The sequence below is a fragment of the Urocampus carinirostris genome, chromosome 15, assembly GCF_059441175.1.
Source record: "Urocampus carinirostris isolate Australia breed hairy pipefish chromosome 15, RoL_Ucar_1.0, whole genome shotgun sequence".
Taxonomy (NCBI): Eukaryota; Metazoa; Chordata; class Actinopteri; order Syngnathiformes; family Syngnathidae; genus Urocampus; species Urocampus carinirostris.
Window position 1 is genome coordinate 11,778,572 of NC_142363.1, and position 18,386 is coordinate 11,796,957.

Consider the following 18,386-nt stretch of genomic DNA (forward strand, 5'->3'; position numbering starts at 1 on the left):
AAAGATCGAACTTATAAATCGGTGACAAATATAGTAGATATCTGCGTATTCATTCAGTTTTGATCATCGAATTATTAATTTATTTTCTGCATTTGTTGATGGTGATTGCGAATAACGGGCTTGTCTTTTTCCATTTTTCTACTTTCTGTACTTCTTTCTTTAACATCTTAGTACAACATAATTCGTGATATCAATCATCAAAACAAATGAGCCGTTTGAAAGCAAGCTCTCTTTGATGAATTGAACAAGGAAAAAAGCCGTTTGTCTAATAAAAAGACTGACCTTCGCTCGACAAGAATTACCAACAACAATGACGTAATCTCGAAGCGACGAGATCTCATTAGCTAAGATCGGCGTGCAGGAAAATAAAAACTCGTACAGCAAATTCAAAAATGCGTTAAATCTTTGTTAAAGAGTAAACTAAATGATAATGAAAATTTAAAGGAAAAAAAAAAAAAAAAAAAAAAAAAAAAGGTTGCGTACCCAGCATAAATGATGCGTCTAGGACAGGTAAGTGGGAAAATGAAAACACTGAGTGTATAATACAAGATAATTATACAGAATAGTTTAAAAAGAAAGGATATTTGAGTGAACAACTAATCATTTTTCGTTGAAAATGCGAATAGCAAAGGGTAATAACTTTAAGACGTGTAGTTTTGCTCTTAATAAAGCAAGGGCGATTGAAGCAATGAAGATGACTAAAAACGGTCCATAATTTTAGTGTCAATCTTCTTGTTCGTAAATGGACAAATTCAAAAGAGGCGTAAGACGTAAAAAGATTATTTCCTTAGTTGTTCTCGTATTACAGAAAAGAAAATTCGAGACTAGAAATAATTAATAACGTAGCTGAAGCTATTTCAGTCAATGAATGAAATGATTCTTTTAAACAAAGGAAAAAAGAAACGTATTAATAGTCGGACCAGATCATGTTGATCTGTATAGCCTTGATCACAAGGGATCTCGAAGGGCTGCATAGAACATAGACTAATGCGTAGAAGCAAAGATTGTTGCGCAGAATAAAAGATATGAATGAACAAAATAAATACACTCAACAAAATGGTTCATGAGTGACGGGTATGTATTGCTCTATATTGAATCAATAACAAAAGATTGATTATGATTACAGAGAGAAGAAAATACAATTAGAAAAGTTATGACATTAAGTTCGATTTGGCATTTTTAGAGATTTTTTAGATCTTTTGAGATTTTTGATGTTTAGATAGTGTGTGGGTTTGGAATTTTGACAAATTTAGCCCAAAGGACAATGATTACACACTGATTTTTTTTAGAATGAGTGTTACGATTGACAAGTGATAAGCAAATGTGTAACAAATACTGACTTATGGTTTGGTTAAGTTAAAAAGGGAACGGTTTCTATGGAAGAGCATTTTTACAGTAGAAGACAATAAGAAACTGATCAATCTTGAAGAGAGTCATAGGAAATAAAAGTAACGGATTAGTTGATTTCGAGACATATCGGGCTAATTTAAGAATAATTGCATGGGAAATAAATGGGTAGAAATTGATTAAACTAAGATAATGTCTACTAGTACTTAAATTTAGAGAAAAATTTAAGACATAGAGTAATCCGGCCAATTTACTAAAAAAAATCCCACTACGTAAGCACAGTGGAATTAACGAGACTCTCAAGTGCCAATGAATTCCGCAAAAAGACTTTTTCTAAGTCTCCAAAGGACATATAAATCTGTCAAAAAGAGGCCATGGACTAATTTGCTGAAAGAGCCAAAGACATCAGTCATCCATTGTCTGCGCCGCTTATCAACAGCGAGGCCAAGGGAGTGATATGGAGCACATCCCAGCTACGCTCATAAACAACGAGCTCACGGGAGTGTGGGGGTAACACACACGGCGAGACGTAAAGTGTTGGGCCTGCGGTCGAAAGGTCACATGTCCTTTGAATGTGAAGAAGAAAGCTCTGCTGAGCATTACCAAACAGCGTGACTAGGCCAAGATAGTATTCAGACAAAGTCAAATAGATAGATAGATAGATAGATAGATAGATACTTTGTTCATCCCCGAAGGGAAATTCACATTTCCAGCAGCATCCCTGAGCTGAGAACAAACAATCGAGAACAATCGAAAATAACACGGGAGCTGCTGGAGTGGCTGCTATTCGTGACGGCGCCGGAAGAAACGATTCAATTTGAATCATGTACAAACAAACAAAATATTATTGCATATGGTAGCAGTTCTTTTATCGAGCAAAATATAGAGTGGTTTTCGAGTGCCCTCTTGGAAACAAATGAAAATCATGGAACTTCAATGGACGCTCAGATGCCAATTTTTGAACGCTCATTGCAAATCCTGTTGCGTTTTTGCTTTGGAAAATAATTGTTCATAAGTATGAAACTGATTGTGCTTACTTGAATAATGATTTGTGTTTATGGTAACTGTGTGTACAAAATAATGTATGCCATAGCAGCAGTATTCTTACCTGACCCACTCAAGTCACTGTTTAAACAGCATAACTGGCTTATGGATAGATGCGTACCGCATATCTCGTTGTGCAAAAAGAAGAGCATCAAATGGCAAGACTTGGAAAAATTAGTGTACAAAGGAGAAAGGCTCTTTTCTGGTCGGTGACAGTGCAGTCAGAAGTACACTTAATAGAAGAACAAGAATGACAAATCTTTTTAACCGGAGAGGACGAGGAATTCCCGAGAAATTATGGTCTCAGGGGCCTACTGACGTGGGCCTTGTAAAAGGGGCATCCCCTGTAGTAGTCAGACCAAAAACAGAGCATCGCCCTAGAATAAAACAATATCCACTCAAGCCAGATGCTATGGCTGGGATACAACCAGTGATTGAAAATTTAATAAAAGCAGGGGTGTTAGTGGAATGTGCCGACTCCCCAGTAAACACGCCACAACATGCACTCTTGGTTAATATCGTGGACCTATAACAACTCTGTGACAGTGACTGTGCCACCAAATGCCACCATTGTGATGTCCATACCGATAACCTCTTTAAAAGGGTTCCAGTGAGGCAGTCTAGGGAGACAGCCAACACATATTACTGGGCAAGGGTGGGAGGAGTACTGGTGGTACGTGTTTGGACACCGGAGCGTTCCAAGGGTGGGAGTATTTGGTTATAACGGAAGCAGGGGAGTACTGGACCCCAGGGGACAGCTCTGAGGCCCAGTATTTCAAAAAAAAAAAATCGGGTTAAATTGCAGCATCAAGGAAGCAATTTACAACTGACTATAACCGTTACAAACCAGACAATTCGACCTCCGGGATCAGATTTTTTTTTTAACAGCACGTGCTGGGGTTTCACGTTATGGGCCTGGTCCTCGGGCATGGACCCCTTTTTTCCCGGTCGTAGTGTGTGTAAATGACAGTATGAAATCGACTGATCAGCCAAAATTAAGTAACTACTCTCTAACGACAAATATCACATCAGTAAGCATGTCAGTCAAAGACATTGATGGGTGGTTCAAAGTTACCACAGGAATTTCAAGGATAGATAACAACTGGTTGCTAATGGCTGAGCAGGCGGCACATGCTGTCATGACGGATTGTGTTGTGTGTATGGGTGCTCGCCCTCTTTTGAGAGTTGTACCATCCACTCTGAACTCAGAGTGCCTGATAAACGTAATGAATAATGCTGTACCAAACGGAAACTGCTCTTTCTGGGATCAAACCTACCCCATAACGACAGTTGAAAAACATAAGCCTGTGTTTTCTAAAAGAGTAGCTCAAAATAATTTTACCTGTATAAATAGAACCGGATTTGGTGACAATATAAGTAATCTGAATAGTACACAATGTCACCAAATGTTGACAGTCAATATAACATTTAAACCACTCTCCCGGAGTGACATCTGGTGGTGGTGTGGAGAAGACAAGTTGTATGATAGACTACCGTACAATACCACGGGATTGTGTGCATCTGTGTCTCTTATTTTACCTGTGTCTATAACCGCCACCACAATCCCTGAATTGCTAACATCTGTGAAGAGCTTGTTATCACATGCATGGAAAAGTAAAGGTCTACCTATGCCTGGAGTGACAATGATCCTACATACATCGACAGCATCGGTGTTCCAAGAGGCGTACCAGATGAATACAAATTAGCAGATCAAGTAGCAGCGGGTTTTGAATCTTTGATTTGTTATTGGTGTACAATTAATAAAAATGTTGACAGAATAAACTATATCCATTTCAATGTGCAGAAGTTAGGAAACAAAACAGAACAAGGTTTCTCCGCCATACACGAGCAACTCTCTGCTACCTCCCTCATGGCTTTCCAGAACCGGATTGCTGTTGATATGCTACTGGCTGAAAAGGGAGGGGTCTGTTCTATCTTTGGTGACCAATGTTGCACGTTCATACCGAACAACACGGCAGCAGACGGAAGTCTGACAAAGGCCCTGGAAGGCCTCAGGTCACTTAACAACAAGATGAAAGACCACTCAGGAGTTGACACATCAATGTGGGATGGTTTTGGAGATACGTTTGGGAAATATAAAAAATATTAATATATGGCTATAGCCGTTTTTGCGGCAATTCTCACATTGTGTGGATGTTGTTGTATTCCGTGCATAAGAACATTGCTAACGAGACTAATTACAACAGCTCTTGCCCCAATGCAGGCAAAGATGGTACCTTTGTATGCTCTGTTGCCCTCGGACACCGATGCTGACGATGACTCTGGCAATTACCATAAAAATGACAATGGTGAAAATTGTAATGACACAAATGTTGATGATGATTGCCTGTCTCTGCATTTTCATGATTTTTACTCAGATCCTGGTCATTATGACGACAACCTCTAAGTGTAACAACTGTGTTGTATTCATGATTTCTCTGTTGAAAATCGTATTGCGAAATGACAGTTGAATGAAGTATTATATCAACTGTAGGATAAAGAGGAGGGAAATGTTAGGATTGTATAATTATATTTATCCTACAGTTGACATTTAATATGTTATATGTGTTCTCAGCCATTTTTGAAGAGTTCTCAGCCCGTAAACTAAACTCCAGGGCCATGAGTTGTTTTTACAGACTGTGTTTTGTTCTCACATACCAACGGATGTACCCTGACCTATGACCTTTTCATGCCATAACTCAAGATTGTTTTTCACCAAAGAGCCTGGGGAAAAAGGAGTTTCCCAGGACCAAGGTCACCTGTCATCATTGGATGGAAAGCAGACCTTCGAAAGAAGACTAATCAACTCTACGTAGCAAAGGCAAAAACTGAATATTAGAAGGGAGGTTTTTCGAGGAGATCCTCAGAGCCAGAGCCGAGCCGAGCCAGAGCGCAGCAAGCAGGGCAGAGCGAGCGAAAAGATGTCTAACAACAGAATGTCGGCGGCTTTCAATATGATGATTAATAAAGTAACTAATTATAAAGAACCGATTCTCTTTGTCCTATATTGCAGAGCGTTTTATTAAAAATGTTGGGGACATGAACCTAACAAAAGGGCCCAATAAATACACTAATACATACAGTACCTCTTACTGTAGTCTCAATTTCATATTATCCGGTGCGCCCTATGTATAAAAAAATATACTAGAAATGACTATTATTTGGGGGTGCGCCTTATAATTTATAGAGCGGGAAATATGGTGGATACAAAATTGGAACACTATTTAACTTGCTATTTATAAAGTTCGATATTAATTATCAAATTCTATATTGTAGGCCAACTTCTGGGAAAAAAAAAAAAAAATTGCTCTGGAGGTACTTTAACAGGCGTAACCACAACCTTAAGAAGCAGGCAATATTTTATATCGACATTTCAGTAGTTTCACACTCGGTAAAATTGAACGCAGGCAACAAGGCTGCGCTGACAGCAACGTTACAGCTATCACATAACACGTTTGCACCTTAGCTGTCAACCAGCTGCCTTTCCAGGACGAGCGTGGAAACCAATCACACAAGGGTCCGGCAGAAAGGAGGGAAATGCTAATTGAACGATAAAAGAGCCTCACTCGGGTCATGCAATAGCGTGACTGGAAAGACGGAGGGCTCTGCTACGAGGTGATAAAGAAAGAAGGGGACCTCGCTTTTAATAGCCTGTGAAATCTTCACACATGGCAGTCACACATCTGCACCACCCTGCTGTTAACCGCATTTCCCTTTTTCTCTCTTTGCACCTTTCCGCGCCTTCCTTCTAGAACCTATTAATTTATTTATCGTATTCCCCATGGAGCCACGCCAGTATCAGCACTTAGGATCTCATCAGTTACAAGGAGACAGGTCGCACACAAATGTGCCTGCAGGAACGTGCTAAGTCTATTTGGGGGAGCTGCCTAAGCACAGGACTAACATCCTTTCTGAGAGCATATTCCAATTCCATGTTTAGTCTCTTGGGAAAATAAAAATAGGATTTGCTTACATAGAAATAACAGATCAGTAGAGAACAAATCAAGCAATTTGAAAGGAATAGTTGCAACTAGCAACGGTCAGCCCCTGCAGCATTAGATTAGAGCGTGGCTTCGCCAATTTGGTGCCGTACAAACAAAACACAACAGCATGCCACATGCTATCGGTGCACTGCTCATGTTTGTGTGCACCCTCAATTTCTGAAATGTCCTTGTCACAGCCTCCCATGGCGTATGCCCAAAGCTGAGAAGACGAGATAAGCACACACTTTTGGGGCAAGAGGGTGATTCCTAAAGATAGGTTCAGCACACTAGAAAATTGGCCAATTTCATGTAATTGGTGATAATTATTGACAAAACGTGAGCTGTTGTCCAGCATGTATATTCCAGTCTTCAGCAGAGTAACTAATTTCCTTCTGGATCCAGTAGGTATTAGCGAATAACTATTTTTATCTAATGATAAAGTACTTTATTTTCCACACTATATGGCGCACCGGATTACAAAACAGTCTTTTGTCCCACATTTTTCATATAAAAGGCACACAGATTTAAAACTAAAGTAAGAGTTACTGTAGTTATTTGTGTATAACCGTTGCTCATTTTATAATCTTACGGTATACATTACTGTACAAGTATTTGCCCCCTATCCGAATTCTGTGTTTTTTTTGTGCATATTTATCACTCAGAAAGGTTGTAGATCATCAAACCAATTTTAATCACAAACAAAGACAACCCAAGGCAAGACAAAATGCCGTTTGAAATGTTGATTCAATCTGTCAAAACACACACACAAAATTCCTGGCTTATCTGGCCCTATATGAAAAAGCAATAGCAGCCCTTGTTAAATCACAAAATAACTCTAACTAACCACAGTTTTGGGATAGCGGAGTTAAATTCCACAGACAACACACAAAATTAATTGCCACCACCTGTGTTGAATCAAGAAATCACTAAATTGAATCTGTTAGACAAAGTGAAGTGAGCTACAAAAACAAGAATACAATTGACAGCCATTTCCAAGGATGGGGGGCTCCAGCGGACCACTGTCAGAGCCATTATCCACAAATGGAAAAAAAAACGGAACAGTGGTAAACCCTCCCAGCAGTGGTCGACCAACTAAGGTTACTCCGAGTAGAACGACAGCTCATCCAGGATATTATAAAAGAACCTCAACAAACATCCAAGGAACTGCAAGCCACACTGGCCTCAGTTAAGGTCAGTGTTCATGACTCCACTATAAGAAAGGCACTGGCCAAAAATGGCATCCATGGTAGTGCCCAGGGGGAAACCACTACTAAGGGTCATCTCACATTTGTTAACCCTTAACGTCCCTGTAAAATTTGCCCTGAAGCCCAATCCAAAACATACCCAAAGTACAATTATTCCTGTTCTTGAACCATTTGGAGAATATGGACGGTTTTGGTCATTTTTGACTAAGACTGATTTGTCCCAAACTGAAATAATCACTGCAAGTGCTCCTAACATTCGGTCATTTGAGTTGGAAAGCCACAGAAATGTAAGGTTTTTATTGTCGCCAAAAAAGAATTCTTCCAATTAAATACCTGCAACTAATTGGGCATCTTAGCTAGAAATCAGGTGAGACAATAGTTTGAAGCCTTACCTGGTACCTTGTCAATTGTTATCACAATCTTAAAAACGAAACATTGTATTTTACACAAGAGTAGGTTTAGGCATTTGCAAAAGCGGTCACTTGGAGATGACCAATTTTCAAAACAAAGGGTTGTAAATGTTTGACTTCTCTTTCCAGAATTAAAATTATTGGTGGTCTACACTTGCGCGCATTAATGGTGTGGAAAATAATTAATTAATGGTGTGGAAAATAATTAACGGATTGCCTTGCGCACGGCGACATTTTTCCACAGCATTGTAAAAGACAAATTACCAATTGTTGTAAACGTTTGATTAATGTTATCGCTGCCAAAGGTGGACCAACTTGCTATTAGCTTCAGGGGACAATTACTTTTTACTTTTTTAAGTCAAGTCAAGTCATGTTTATTTGTATAGCCCTTAATCACATAAGTCAGATAGGTTTTGATTTAGTTTGCCTGAATAAATAAAATCAACATTTTAAAAGTGCATTTTAAATGTCTTTGGCTTGTCGGAGTGATATTAAAATTGGTTTGAGGATCTGAAACTTTTGTGAGAGATAAAAATGGAGAAAAACACACTGAAATCAGAAGGAGAAATACTTTTTCACAGCACTGTATATTAGTCTAATGACTGATCCGCCGAGAAATGTCACTGGCCAAGATAACAAAACATTGCATGCTACGGGAATCGAGCCCAGGCTGCGGCGGTGAGAGCGCCGAAACCTAAGCACAGAACCACCAGTGATACACACGTCAAACTACCAAAAAAAGCATAAATGAACAACGAGGGAATCACCTTTGGTGTATCTAAGGATAGATCTGACTTTGCATTTATTTAGATCTGTCAATTTATGTTTTCTCCATCATCCAACATTTGTTTCCAGTAGTAAAAATAGTGTGATAGAGATTAAATCTAATGTGTTTTTGTATGTGTGTGCTGTGGTGGTCTAGTGATCAGGCTTTGACACTCACTGCCACTACCTGGGTTTGATTTCCATTGCAAATAATGTTTTCGCGATTTTTCTCAACGCCGTTTTTCCACTGATCAATCATTGCATCAATACCGTACCATAAAACCTTGTTTAGTATTGCACAAGAAATAAATACTGCGTGTAGTTCCAATTTCAGCCACATATAGGGAGCGCGAGGTTCTAAAGGTGAATTTTCAAATTTCTGGCCAATTTAGGGTTTTAGGTGTGCATTTTAGTACAGAAAATACAGTAAGTTCAGCTAAATAATTGTGGTAATTGTGGTATGACTCGGTGAACAAAGCTCCATACATATCTTGTTTTATCTATTTAAAGTATTTAACTATTATTTAAGTTTTGAAAAAGTAGAAACTGTGGTTAAAAATGTTTTTGAGTGACCAATAATATTTATCATTTTTAGTATAATTGTTCCTATTTAATTAAAAAAAGGAAAGAAAAAAGGGAGAAAAAACAAAAATGTAAAATTACATTAAAATTAGTAATCAAAACAATTACCCTTCACTACATAGCCTAAGCCCTGCCAAAAAGTAGTGTAGAAAACACTTTGAGAATAATACATTTCTTCTATCAACTTAATCAACATTTTACAGTTCAAAAAGCTGAACTTTTTAGCCACAACCACATTCTGTAACAGCTCATAGTGTATAACACCACACTTCTCAATAGGTGTATGGATTTTTGTTGTTAATTTTTTGCTTTTTTTCGTGGATGGAAAAAACATGAAAAGAACTGAAGCAGACAGTTAAAATGTTTCCTAACAATTTTGACGGGCGGATTGCCTCACAATTTTTCAATAAAAAAAGTGCCTCAGCGGACAAAAGGTTGAGAAACAATTGTCTAATGAAACAATAGAAGCAATTTCAATTTTAGCCGCCAACTCCAAATCCAACCAGAAAATCCCTTACTGACGGACTCGTGATCGAGCACAGTTGTCTTTGCTAAAGCTCATAATTCGATACGGCTCTTGTACTCATTCAATGTACTCAATCATTGAAAAGAAGACCCAATGTTTTTTGCATTACTGTTCGTGGTAGAATGAGCAATCGAAGCGAGAATATCGAGCTCATATAAACCCCAAAGGGGTTGGTTGTTAAATGAACAGGCGTGACAAAGGCCGGACTTGAACATAAGTAAAAATACAGACAGCTCTAGTGAAACAAGGCCAAAACCAGCAGGTCCCCATCAAAGTCAGAATGATCATTATCTACCTCATTTAAAGATATAGCATGGCAATTCTGCAAATGGATAGTCAAGCCAAGTCATGTTTATTTGTATAGCCCTTAATCACAAAGAGTCTCAAAGGGCTGCCCAGACCACAGATTATTGCAAACCACAGACTATTATGACACCATCCCCTTATCTAAAACCTACATGAGGGCAAGGAAAAACTCAAAAATCTCAACATGAGGAAAATGAAGAAACCTTGAGAAGGGACCGCACATGAGGGGATATTGTGTCATTGTTGTAAAGCTGACATTTCTGAGGTTGCCCTTAGCCATTATGTCACATTTTTCCTACCTGGCATTGATAAAAGCAAGCCCAACATTATAAACCTTAATCAAAAACATCAGTCTTACACAGGGATATATCTTAGTCACAAATTGTAGGACAAGAGAAGGGGAGGTCAAACTTTGGCCCACAGGCTTTTTCACCGGGTCTGCCAGACGAAAATGTTAAAAATCTAATGATAATATGTATAAAATGGTAAAAGAAAAAAGTACTACTGATTAAAATGTGTTGATTTGATGCCATTCTTGTCCATTGCCCCCTACATTCAAGTAGCTTTTCCTCGCGGTCCTTCTGCCAATTTTTTAACCCAATGCAGCCCACAACTTAAAAGGATTGCACACCCCTGGAGTAGTCACAATCTAGCCACGGTAATTAGTCATGCTAACGTACAATTTTCTCACTGATCAATGCAAACTTTTGAGTTGATCGAACGTATGGTGCCCAGAGACATTCAACACATGAACTCAGTTGAGATGTAAAAATAGATAATTATTTAATTAATTAAAAATACCACAAACACAGTATTTAATCAGACAGTCATTTTAGTGGGTGCACATAAAACATTTGTCAAAGAATAAGTTTGACACAACCTCCCTTGAGCCAGATGCAGACCACTGAAATAAATTTAACATTTTGTGCAGTTTAAACTCTTTACAGACGCTCCTCTACTTACGACCATTCGACTTACGTAAAATGGTAGATACGGAAAAAAAAATTCGGGATGTCGAAAAATTTCCGGACATTGCTGTAAGTTACATTTTGTATTGTGTGCACCTTTTTCGGAGTACAGGACATTACTGTATTGCTTCATTATGCCGCTACCGGCGTGTGGTGGCACTGTGTGAGGTCAGCCAGCATCCACCCGGAAGAAAAAAAATCTGCTTCCTCTTCCTAGTTTGTAGGTAAACATTCTAGACAGTATGTCCAGAGCATTAAGAACTTTGACATTTTTTATTGTTTAATATCTTGTGCATCCATTCAATATGGTTGGTGTAAAGTGTAAAAGAGAGGCGAGCCATTTCTTTTAAAATGAAAGAACAATAAGAAAGCTTGATGCGGTTGAGAAAATTGTCGGATCGCTTTTTTTCAACCACTTTTTACCACAGAGGATGAAGTCGCCTAACTCTTGAAGCTCATCTACCAAAAGTAAGTTAAATTTAACTTTATCTTTATAGAGCCCATTATTTTATGAAATGTTTATGTTTGAGTACAAAACAATTCAAGTTACTTGTACAAGCTTTAAACATACTTGAATAAACCTTGAATGAATGAATAAATGAAAATTTTTATTTCGAACACTTAAATAAAAACAGGACAAAAACAATGAGTCAACAACAAAATAATGTCACATAACATTTTTGAAAAGGGGTAGTCAGAAGCAGATGCTTATTTTCCCTACCCCTTTATCTTCCCTATTAAATACATTTTACAAATCCTACTTTCCTCTAATGTCTAATATAACAAAATCTCATGGATATACTTATTACATAGGTCAGATATCAATAATTATAATAATTACAATAATCACATATTTTATACACTAATCTTCGTAATACCCATCCCTCAACGTCATAATGCGCCTAGTTACCAAATGTCACTGCGGCACCAATGATAATAACAACAATAAAAATAAACATAATATTTATGATAACAGTTCTGATATAATAATATCCCATCATATCCCACCTTCATCCCTGTATTTTGCCAGTAATGCTTTTTTGTATTTAAATTTGAACAAATGGATAGTTGGACATTGTTTGTTCTCATTTGGTAAATTTTTCCAAAGTTTGACTCCACACACAGACACACACATACTTTTCCTGGTTGTTCTCACCTTTGGGATTTTGAATTCACTACAGCCCCTCAAGTTATAATTTCCCCTCTTTCCGAGGGAATCTTAAACATGCATTCCATAGAAAATATATCACTGAAGCAACTTACGGACAAATTCAACTTACAAACGATTGTCCGAAACCTATCTTGTTCATAAGTAAGGCAGCGTCTGTATAGCAATCCTGTCAAACATATGGCCCGCATGCCAAATGTAGCACGCCACATCATTTTGTCTTTCCTGCGAGACAATCCTTAGAGAGTCGCTTGAGAAAAATGAGCAGCAGTTATAAATGTCTACAGGATGTCAACAAAGCCAAGCACCACTGAAAACCACCCACCATAGCTGAGTTTGCCGACTTTAATCAAACATTGAAGAAACCCAACCTGATGTTATTTTACTTAAAATAAAATGTATTTTTAAAGCAATACAAATACAAAATTTAAAAAATAACCACTGTATTTAGCTGCTTTCTATAAGATTTCATATCTATAAACAGTGATGTTCCAATATTCAGGTAAACATTTTGTTGTACAAAAAATTCAATAAAAAGAAAAAAAGGCTTTTAAACTACTAAATGAATCATTTAAATAAATGTTTGTGTGGTTTTTGGTAACTTTACAGTCTGTATGAGTTTTCATGAGTTCAATAAACTGCAGAGGAAATGGATTCAGTCATTTTTTTGTTTTTCTTTTTTTAACATATGCACAGTTGCCTAAAAACTCCAAGATATTAAATCTAAGTGGGAAGAAAAACAGGAAAAAGACCCTCAAATATTGTTTGTTTTAAATTTCTTACACCTCAGAATCATTTTTTTTAGTTGTGAGCCTCTGAAAAGTCCCTAACCCTTTCAGCTAGGACACACTTTTTATGCCATTAATTTACGAATCCGGTTCCTGTGAGAATGCGTTTCCCATTTGTTGCCCCCAAATAAAATGAGTTTCACACCCCTGCTGTATTGTAACCAATGAAAAGAGATCCATGCCATTACTTGGAATACTACAGCTCTATAAATACACTATGAATAACACTAGGGGGTTGGTAAATCTTGGGAAATCATAAACTTGTGAATGTGCATGTTTGACTGACATTTGTTGACAGGCTGCGCACACAGTTGGGAGGGTACATACACACACGCACCGACACACGCGCACACACAGGGGAGAAGAGAGAGGCGAGGAGAAGAGAGGAGAGCTGGCAATCGAGAATAGAGAGAGTGCCAGAGCACCACTGCTTTTCCTCCCCCGGCAGGCTCCGGTCCTGCCTGTGTGGTCGGGCAGGGTGCGCTCTCCTCCACTGTTGCTAAGGAGATGGACGACTCGACCGGAGCTGCAGTCTGGACCGAACTGTCCATGTTGCCACCACCTCGGCAGCCTGTCGCCGTTCAGCGTGCAACGTTTACCGGAATCGATGCGGACGGCGTGACGCGCCAGTGCCCGCTCTGCAGCAGTAGCAGCAGCCGGGGTAAGACTGACGGGAATGCGATCACTTTCGAAAATTGTCATGTTTGACGTTTTCTTACAATGAAATTAGTAGACTGAGAAAGTCAACTTTATATTATTAGAAACTTCTTCATGAATGTGATTTTTTTTTGTAATCATGCGACAGTCATTTAAAATCAGAAAAATCTTAAGGCTATTAAAGATATTTGATGAGAGTTAAGGTAAGGGCACTGCAGCTTTAATTCCAGATAGCCATTCAGCATTGCAAATAGCACAAAGTCATTTCTCTCTCCCTGGTATCAGCAAAGCGGACGGCACAAGGGAGGACATAGAAAATGCACACATACACAATACATGCCTTTATTTCTGCTTACCTAGGGTCAGGCGCAGTCAGCTCTTATTGCTCGTCCTTTTGTTTCTAGTCAGTAAAGTGAGTCTGTATGAGCTGAATGAGGGGAGAGAGGAGGCAGCGCCAGGCAGCGAGCCACTCGGTCCCTTTTCTCATTTGTGTCTCCCTCCCCTAGAACAGCGGAGTTACTGCCGAGGATACGAGGAGGCGAAGGTTTGACTGGCAGCTGCTCAGAAGGGTTAACCGCGACCCGGTATGGCGTCGACGGGCATGCAGATATTTGGATTTGTTTTGGCGCTGCTGGGCATAATGGGTGCCATGGTGGCCACTTTACTGCCCAACTGGAAAGTAAGTGCGGACGTTGGCTCAAACATCATCACAGCCATCTCCCAAATGCAGGGACTGTGGATGGACTGCACATGGTACAGCACCGGAATGTTCAGCTGCACACTCAAGTACTCGGTGCTTTCGTTGCCCGCTTACCTGCAGACGGCACGCACCACCATGGTGCTGTGCTGCGTCCTGGCTGCCTTGGGTCTTTGCCTGGCCTCCCTGGGACTTAAGTGCACACACTGGGGAGGAGGGCGGCGCTCCAAGCGGCATGCAGCCATCGCTAGCGGAGGCTGCTTCATCGCTGCCGGATTCTTGTGTTTGGTGCCCGCTTCCTGGTTTACCAACGAAGTCATCACCAACTTCCTGGACTCCACCGTGCCCGAGAGCAATAAATTTGAGCCTGGGGGCGCTGTGTACGTGGCCTTCGTTTCTGCCGGGTTTCTTCTAATGGGCGGTTCCATCTTCTGCATGTCCTGCTCGGGGAAGAGGCACGGCCACCAGGACCTGGTCCTGTTGCCCCCGCCGGATAAATTGTTACTGCAGCAACAGCAGCAACAGCTACTTCAACAACAGGAGCTCCAACATCAATATTGCTCTCTCTCCCCACTAGACAACAAGACAGGCTACAGCCTGCAAGACTATGTGTAGGTCAGCGCTTTAACGTATGTGCCAGCTTACAGATGAGGGGGCGGAGTGGACCATCAAGGCTTTAAGAGTAGGCTGTGCTCATCAAAGGTGTGAAAACATGAGCTGCCCTTGTGTCTTCTCTCTTCCGTTTTGCAAGCACAAGCAGTGTGGGGCTAAACTGCTAGCAGCGCCTCGGAACAAACACACTGAAGGCAGCAGGAGCACGGTTGAGGTGCCGCACAATCCGATGGATCTTCTAAACAATCGCGAGGCGTCCTTCATCTGTAATTCGTTAGAAGGCTTCCTTAGGGTGTGGATTAAGCAAATAGGAAGAATTTTACACCGCCAAAGTTTTGAATCGGAAAAAAGCAATCATTTAGCTGCTATTTACAATCTTTTGGAGCTCTATCAATTGACAACAAATGCAGTAGGTGGACGTCAACCTTTCATATATGACCAAAATTTTGTTCTTCCGCTGATTTTGGTGTCTTGCCACTACGCATGCTGTGTGAAGCCCGTCTTGTGTTTTCATACAATGGTGCAAGTCCAACACATAGCCACATAATAAACCCATTCTTGAAAAAGACAAGAGCGTGCTCAAAGTCCTGAAAGAGGAGGAGGAGACATAAGGCTTCTGGGCACGATTTGAGAAAATGCAGACAAAACAGATGCCAGATCTCCTCCTCTCGGCAGGTGGGAATATGAAAGCGAGACATAGAGAAACAAGATTGCAGGATGGCAAAATAACAGCCCACTCCCAAACAGTCCACCCTGCCGCTAAGCTGCAAATTGCAGCAAAGGTAGCCATTTCTAGCGCACTCTGCCACTCCTACACATTTACACACACACACTTGTGTCCCTATACACACATTAAACACATGCTCATGTCACTTTTTGCATGTTTTCACCCCTCGCACGCCTCCTCCATGCTGCCATGGAAACCAAATTACTGTCTGAGGGCCGGTGCTTGTCAGCCAAGTGATTTGTTTGTGGTAGGACATTTTTTAACTCCTTTCCATTGTTCTTTAAGCTTCAATCAGAGCCTCTATTCACACGACTTAGTCTAATCCCCTTTATTAGCCAGCAAGATGAGGCAGTATCCGTGGTAAATTGTTTGGAGATTTGCTTTTTTAAGAGGCTGGAATCACAGAGTCATGGTTGATCGGTTTGCTCGGTGGCAGGCTGCAAAAAAAGAAAAACGGTTTGAAACATGGTCCCTTGGTGATGTCTTGCAAACGTGTCAATATTGAGGCTGCACCCGCACAAGGTCTCAGTATCTTAAATAGGAGGCAGTTCACTTCACTGCCTCCATCCTCACCACAGATACACACACACACACACAGGCTCAGTGTGTTTTTGTCTGCCACAAGTCACATGGATGTGATAGCTGACAAGAGAACTCCGATGCACCTTGAAAGCATGACCAAACACACACATGTACACTCACCAACCCAAATGTCAGGGGCACTGTTGCGCTTTCACACTTTCCTGTCAGAATTTGTGTACTCTTTTTGTAGAAGAGGAGGAGAAATATTGGGTTTCTAATAGAGAGTTTTGGGCAGTGATTCACAGGACCGCTCAGTTCCCTCCTTCCCTTTCATAAACGCTGCGCTTTCTGTGGAGGGAGCAGATGGCCGAGCTCAGCTCGCCACCTGCAGGCTGCTGCCGGCACAGCACGAACCATCACTGTGGGCATCATCTCAAGCTTTGGCAGCCCTGCGGGACCAGCTTTTGCCGGCATCCAGCCACAGCATCAACAGAGCTGGCTCGATGACAAAAACTCAGTGCCCAGGAACCAGAACCAATGCAATAAACCAAGAAAACGCTAAGAATGTGCCATGTCATCAGCTAAAAGTGACGTTTTTTGCGTTTCAAGAATGTGCCAAATACTGCAGTTTCACAATGACATTTTATTACTAGCCGGGATCCTTTTCTGTTTATTTTTCTAATGTGTTTCTTTGTACATGAGATTGTGCATTAGCGAATGTTTTTGGGGATTTGTTCTGCCAGACTAGAAGCCACAAGTCAACTAAGATGCTTATGTGCAGTCCATGGCAGCTTTGGAGGGTCTTTTCGAATCCTCTTTATTCCTGATTTTCCAAAGCACAGTGAGAGAAGTGTGGGGAGGACGTGATAGAAGTATTTTCTAAGTCAATATATTCATTCAGGAGTATTTAGGGTACGTGGCAGCTGTACACAAGTATCTACATGTTTGTTTATGCTGAGGGAAGAGGAATCCCTCGGATTGTTGAAATAGAAGATATAATACCATGATCATACCATATCTTCTTTATAAGAAGAGCACTCCAATGCACCTTTATTGTGTTATTTATTTGAGAGAGGTTTGTCCAAGTGGTTGAGCATTTCAAGCTCCCTGCACCAGTACAAACGCAACATGGGTGGCACTCTTAAGTAAAACAGAAAAAATGGATGACGCCTGACCGCTCCAGTGGGGAGTACTAAGCTAAAGGTTCCTCTTTTTTTGTGTGTATGCGCAGCTTGCTATCAGCACGCGATAAGCATTAGCTTAGAAATGGCTCGAGTGGAAAGTGGTCCCACGAATTTAAAAAGGTAGTAATTTGCATAGAAACTGTACCAATACAATGATTTATCTTTTTTAATAAACTGCAGCTTATTTTTGTGGATGCTTTAGCACTCCTTACTTTGCTAGAGCATAATTCTTGATGAGCAGCTCACAAGTTTTTAAACAGTTGTCTCAATGTGCTTGTGCAAGTAGTTCTATTTTCTACTAATAAAATTATTTTACGAACGCAACACGCCCGGCTGTTGTATGTCACGTGCATGAACCTAAGAAGAAGGAAGACAGCAGTTAGCAGTCTTGCCAAATGTACAGATTGCCGCATGGTACAGGCTGTGCTGCCGGCCAGCCCGGCTGCTTTTATGCAGCACAGCCCCCCTGGGAAGTACCGGCATTGCTTTGACTGTATGCATCCATAATACATCTGCGAGTGCAAATGGATTTTTTGGGGGGGCGGGGGGGGGGATTTCTTCTCTGAATGTCGCACCCAAAGACGACAGAATGAATAATAACCTGATGTGGAGTTAAAGGGAACCAGAAAAATGACTTAAATGAATTTTGTATTTGTCCAATGAAAACTATTGGACAAGCCATTTAAAAAATATTTTACAAACTGTTTATAAGTACAGATCTTGCATCGTAAACAAAATTCATGATAGGAAAATTGAGAAGGACAAACTTTTGTTGGACATTTTCTGTCCCATTTGTCCTTTCCTTAAATTAGTGGGGTTTTTTTCGGGGAAGAGTGGGCATAAGCTAAAGTGCCAAGAGAAAATGCAACAAAGCGATTACAACCAAGAACAGAGA

At 40.3% G+C, this 18,386-nt stretch overlaps 2 protein-coding genes across 4 annotated transcripts in view; one reads left to right on the forward strand and one right to left on the reverse strand.

The window, feature by feature from the left end:
- The window catches only part of tfb1m (transcription factor B1, mitochondrial), a 67,066-nt gene that overhangs the window by 29,066 nt on the left and 19,614 nt on the right, over positions 1 to 18,386 (reverse strand). The window lies entirely within an intron of this gene.
- LOC148351559 (claudin-20) lies at positions 13,440 to 17,815 on the forward strand. 2 transcript variants are annotated; one of them, XM_088355243.1, is made up of 2 exons: positions 13,440 to 13,753; positions 14,261 to 17,815. In XM_088355243.1, exon 2 carries the CDS (start codon positions 14,336 to 14,338, stop codon positions 15,059 to 15,061), a length of 726 nt encoding a protein of 241 aa, XP_088211369.1. In that variant the 5' UTR covers positions 13,440 to 13,753; positions 14,261 to 14,335; the 3' UTR covers positions 15,062 to 17,815. The 2 variants fall into 2 exon arrangements, with proteins under 2 accessions (XP_088211369.1, XP_088211367.1); XM_088355241.1 differs by having other exon boundaries at positions 13,441 to 13,753; positions 14,256 to 17,815.